General features: G+C 43.0%; 1 protein-coding gene across 1 annotated transcript in view; it reads left to right on the top strand.

The window, feature by feature from the left end:
* The first annotated feature begins 250 nt into the window (after positions 1 to 250).
* The window catches only part of alg6 (ALG6 alpha-1,3-glucosyltransferase), a 139,012-nt gene continuing 133,262 nt past the window's right edge, over positions 251 to 6,000 (top strand). The window contains exon 1 of the mRNA XM_084310150.1: positions 251 to 386. Within this exon, the coding sequence (XP_084166276.1) occupies positions 305 to 386 (82 nt within the window). The 5' untranslated portion in view covers positions 251 to 304. The remainder of the gene's footprint in view (positions 387 to 6,000) is intronic.

The raw sequence follows: 6,000 nt of genomic DNA, 5'->3' as shown, positions 1-6,000 counted from the left end.
GGTCTGTTGCTTCTCTCCAAATTATGAGTTGACATGGAAATTAGTTGACCCAAATTATTCAGCACAAACCACGGTGGCACGTGACAGGACTGTAAAACTATTTCAGGGGCCAAACTTTCCATCAGAAGTACGAACGCGTTTTCATCAGTGCGGCTCTGGAGTTTGAAGATACTACGTCATCGGCCGGCGTCCAACGAGATCGCGCTACGGAGCCTTTCTCGATGACGTGTACAGGAAATGTAAACAACATGGTCTTAAATGAACACATTGTAGCCTTTTAACCAGCAAAACAAAGGTTTCAGGCATGGAGACCTGGAGTCTAGTTTCCATCTGTGTTCTGCTCGGTGTGACGGCCAGGTGGGGAGTCTCACTGAACTCTTACTCAGGTGAGACTCAACGCATCATCACATTAACGTTAACTAGCTTTAGTAAACTACCTGCAGCATTCAGTTCATAGTGATTCAACTCATCACCTTAACTTAACTAGCTTTAGTAGCTGCAGCATTCAGTTCATAGTGATTCAACTCATGTTAACTAGCTTCAGTAGCTGCAGCATCCAGTTCATAGTGACTAAACTCATGCACCTTAAAGTTAACTTGTGTATGTCATGTTGTGTATGTCATAAATGTCGATATGAATTGAAAATGGGGGACCCTGATGTAAACAAGACAAACGTCTTTCTCTGGTCTGCATCCCCTTAACAATTGTGTGTATTGAGCCGTACTGTATTGTACCCATTCTGCAATCTGTTAAATAAAGTTTTCATTCATTCAACTAGCTTCAGTAGCTGCAGCATCCAGTTCATAGTGATTCAACTCTGCACCTTAAAGCTTCAGTAGCTGCAGCATCCAGTTCATAGTGATTCAACTCTGCACCTTAAAGCTTCAGTAGCTGCAGCATCCAGTTCATAGTGATTCAACTCGTCACCTTAACTTAACTAGCTTTAGTAGCTGCAGCATCCAGTTCATAGTGATTCAACTCATCACCTTAACTTAACTAGCTTTAGTAGCTGCAGCATCCAGTTCATAGTGATTCAACTCATCACCTTAACTTAACTAGCTTCAGTAGCTGCAGCATTCAGTTCATAGTGATTCAACTCATGCACCTTAACTTAACTAGCTTTAGTAGCTGCAGCATTCAGTTCATAGTGACTAAACTCATGCACCTTAAAGTTAACTAGCTTCAGTAGCTGCAGCATTAAGTTCATATTGATTCAACTCATGCACCTTAACGTTAACTAGCTTCAGTAGCTGCAGCATTCAGTTCAGTGACTAAACTCATGCACCTTAAACTAGCTTTAGTAGCTGCAGCATTCAGTTCATAGTGATTCAACTCATGCACCTTAACGTTAACTAGCTTTAGTAGCTGCAGCATTCAGTTCATAGTGATTCAACTCATGCACCTTAAAGTTAACTAGCTTTAGTAGCTGCAGCATTCAGTTCATAGTGATTCAGGTTTGCTGTTATATATTGTATAGCTCTGCTCAGCGTCATAGTGCAATACTCTTCATATCCAGTATTGAACTGAAATAAATTCTCACATGTACCTTTAATACCATCATCTGTCTGGCCACACCCCCATCCGCTACCTACATAAGCGGGGGTGTGGCCATACCATCAGCTCCTTCTTCAATTTTCACCACGTTGAGTGCCTGGAAGTACCACACTTTAAGTTTGATGGATTTTTTGAAGAAAGTAGAAGATCAAGGAGCTACGTTGACATCATATCTGTGTTTTCTCTCTCACTATTTTCGAGAAAATACGGCGATAATGTCTTCGTCACTGGGGTGTCTGGAAGATGATGATCATTCTGACCTCCACCGGTTTTTTCGTATTAGGGGCTCGCATTGCTGGTCTAATCCCCACCTGCAGCCCTCCAAGCTGCAGCTGGACAGGTATTACCTTTGTTTCTGCAGCTGGACTGTGCAGTAGGCGTCGGCTGTTGTGAGAAACTGGCTACCTCTGGGTGAGTGATGTTTTTTGCTATGCGAGCGCCAGTTGTGTTGCTATGGGGGGTTAGCTGCACAATTTACGAAGGCCGGCCCCAGACTAGTATCCTCTTTTCTGCCTCTTAGACGGCAGAGGGAGGGTCCTGGTTTGAAGCCCACAGTAGTCAATCTAGTGGGCCGTGACCAAGATCTGTGGTTAAAACCCGGGATCTTTTGGACGAGCGGATTCTTCTGTCATGTGAAGGCCCCATCTTTCAAGTTGAAAGTTACCCTCACGAGGAAAAGTGGGTTTGGTGCTTCATTATCGGAAGCTCCACGCTCAAGTCGGCTGCAGCCTATGAAGGAATTGTGCCGACACCGCTGTATATCTGTCAATCACCGTTCTGGAAACGGTGTTGATTTCTTTTTTTCTTCTCTCTTAGGATGAGGAGGTGAGTCAGACGGCTGTCTGAAGTGTTGGCTTATTGTGTTCTCGTGTGCAGTTTCGGTGGTAGCTGCTTAGCTTGCGTGCTAGCTGGGTGTGCTAACTGTTAGCCAGTTAGCTGTTAGCTGCAGCGCTGGCTCGTTATGTTCACTAGGCCAGGAGCGTTAGCTTGTTGCTACCAGTCGGCCTGGATTGGCTGTTAGCTTATGCTACATCGTTGAACATTAGCCGTGAGGATAACAGGCCATAACACTCTGACTACGACGTCATCTTTGACAGAGGATGTTAGTCGGTAGGGGTGCACCGATGTATCGGTCGGGTATCGGTATCGGCCGATAAGTGCCTTGTTGACTGCAATCACCTATCGTCCGATAAGCTTGAATGTGCCGATGGCAGTAGCCGATAAATATCCATCAATTTGTGTCGCGTCAAAAGGCAAAACGCGTTGCGACCTGCACAACGCCGCCCCCGGCCCCCGTTCTTTCAACCTAAAAGTGCACCTCGAAGTAAACAAATCACAGAACGGTAGCCAGTTAGTAGGTATCAACGTGAGCTCCCGGGACGGTAGCTAGTTAGTTAGCACCATCCATGTATCAACGTGAGCTCCCGGGACGGTAGCTAGTTAGTTAGCACCATCCATGTATCAACGTGAGCTCCCTGGACGGTAGCTAGTTAGTTAGCACCATCCATGTATCAACGTGAGCTCCCGGGACGGTAGCTAGTTAGCTAGCACCATCCATGTATCAATGTGAGCTCCCGGGACGGTAGCTAGTTAGCTAGCACCATCCATGTATCAACGTGAGCTCCCGGGACGGTAGCTAGTTAGTTAGCATTATCCATGTATCAACGTGAGCTCCCGGGACGTAGCAAGCATTGTTCATACTAGCTCAGTTCCTTCCGTTTCTCATAGAGCCCTGAGTTTTACCCATTCTGCAATCTGTTAATAAAGTTTTCAATCAGACACATGTATAGAAAGGCTTTGTTTTATTATAACATTCGTTGCAGTTATGCCTCGTTTAGTCATCCTGCAGAGCTAAGAGCTTAACGTCGGTGTTGTTGTTGTAGAAAACCTCTCGTCAAAATCGGTGTGTGACGTAATTGGTTGAGAGCTCTGGTTGAGACAATATCATCCAGCTGCAGCCCGGTAGACCATACTGGGAGAACTAGTATCTAGCTGCAGCCCGGCAGACCATACTGGGAGAGAGATAGTGCTATTTCTTGATGTTTCCTTTTTTTAAGTAAGTGAAGTAAGTATGTTAAGTAAGTATGTTCATATCGGTGAGCACAATTTGTAACACAAATATACAGTAGTTAAAAAAATTTTTAAAAAAAATATTACAAAAAAAAAATATTACAAAAAAAAAGATTACAAAAAAAAATGTGCCACAAATATCGGTATCGGTATCGGCCGATTGTGTTAGTTGAACAATCGGTATCGGTGGCAAATCTATTAGTCGGCCCTACACCGTGTTGCCCCGCCAGTGAGGACTTTCGTCAACATGGAGAGACCAGTGGTTGCAGTCCTCTCAGCCTGCACTCATGGTGTAGGTAAGAGTCCTTCTGGACACTTAACGCCTCTTCCTTCCCTTCTAAATGTTTTGTAATAACGATGTTTTTTTCCAAAACGTATGTTGCTTCACTACATTGGGGATACGACATGTGTTGTGTGTGAATTGTCTTGTCGCTGGTATAGTTCTCTCTACCTAGAAAATCGGCATTGTTTTTTACGTGAGTAAAAATTAACTGGTTTGGTTGTAATGAGAACTTGTGTGTTCATGTAATGTTAGTTAACGTGGTTGAGCTCACAACTAGTTGGGTTAATAACCCTGCAAAGCTATGCTTAGTAGGGCTGTCTTAAATGCTTCAAAGCTTCGTTCGATGGCACAAGCTTTGAACATAAAAAAAATATCGAAGTAAAAAAAAATAATTATAATTATCGCTTTTTGTGTGTTTGTGTGTGTGCGCATGGGGCCATTGGGGCCGGGTGACAAATACATTGGAGGAAAGTAACCCAGCTCAGCACTGCCCAAATTATATCATCACTATTGCCTGTTTGAAGGCTATCATCCTCAAACACATATACACCTACATGCCTTGTAGAATTCCACACATAAGAAAGAAAGATACTGGGATGAATAAACAAAATAGGAAATAAAATGTAGAAATGCATGCAATACATAAATAAATATGAATCTCCATATATGAAATAGAACATTTAGATAAGGTGCTACTGAGATGTTTTGGTGAGTTCTTTGTCTTTTTGTGGAAGTAGCCCTTCTTAAAAATGCATGAACATTCACTGATAATTGGTCTGTAGTGGAGTCTACAAGGTCTACATTGCCGGACCATGTAGAATCCGGACCTTGTAGACTGACATAATTCTGTGCATAGTTTAGTCTACACAGGCCATATTTCAAATAATCTAAATCTTACTTCATTCATCTTAAACATTCTTGATTTGGGGGATTGGTAGTTCCCATGAAATCTAAATCACACAGCCGAGTGAAACCTTGTTGGCTGCGTCACAGTCACCAAAGGGGCTACTTAATTAATTAATCCAATCCACTTTATTTATAGAGCACATTTAAAAACAACAAAGTTTACCAAAGTGCTGTACAAGTCCCACAACATAAGATATAAAAAAAAAAAATATATATATATATATATTTTTTTTTGAAGCTTCGAATTAAAATCGAAGCTCGGCCCCGAAGCTTCGATTGCCAAAAAAAGCTTTGAAGGTCAGCCCTAATGCTTAGTGACATATGATCGAGGGGTGAGTCCTGCTCTCAGCCTATGATGACAATAAACGGGTAGCGTGTTCACATATTAACAGGGGTACCTGTTCAACCTAGTTCTATCAAGGGTAAGGTGGGGAGGGGTGATTCCCCCCGGTTCCCTGGGGCTTCCCCCCCTCCTCTCAAACATGTTTTGTTTACAATATATTGTTTTCACTGTTTGTGGGGATACGGTGTAATCCCTCAGCTTCTGCTGGGGTTGTGCTCCTGCTTGAGAAAACGTTTTTTTCCCTAGGGAAAAGATTGTTTTGGTCGCTATCATGTGGATTTAGCAAGGCCTGTGGCCAGTACGTAATCGAGGACTTGTCTTCTCTAGGGCTGACATTCAAAGCTTTTTTTGGCAATCGAAGCTTCGGGGCCGAGCTTCGATTTTAATTCGAAGCTTCGAAGATTTTTTAATTTTAATTTTTTTTTAATCTTATGTTGTGGGACTTGTACAGCACTTTGGTAAACTTTGTTGTTTTTAAATGTGCTCTATAAATAAAGTGGATTGGATTAATTAATTAAGTAGCCCCTTTCGTGATTGTGACGCAGCCAACAAGGTTTCACTCGGCTGTGTGATTTAATTCAAGGTGGATCGCTGTTGTCGTTTGAACAACTTCAGATTTCATGGGAACTACCAATCCCCCAAATCAAGAATGTTTAAGATGAATGAAGTAAGATTTAGATTATTTGAAATATGGCCTGTGTAGACCAGGGGCGCGGGAAGTGGGGGTCCGGCGGGTGCGCCAGCACCCCCTGCTTGCGGGGAGTGTAACTGCAAGGTTGTTTTGGCCTTTATTCCATTGTAATACCGAGGCTACTCAATGTCACAGAGCGGAGCGGCACTGCAG

The sequence above is a fragment of the Notolepis coatsorum genome, assembly GCF_963971535.1.
Source record: "Notolepis coatsorum genome assembly, chromosome: 3".
NCBI lineage: Eukaryota > Metazoa > Chordata > Actinopteri > Aulopiformes > Paralepididae > Notolepis > Notolepis coatsorum.
The sequence above is the reverse complement of the archived record's forward strand: the minus strand, read 5'-3'. Positions and strand labels throughout refer to the sequence as shown.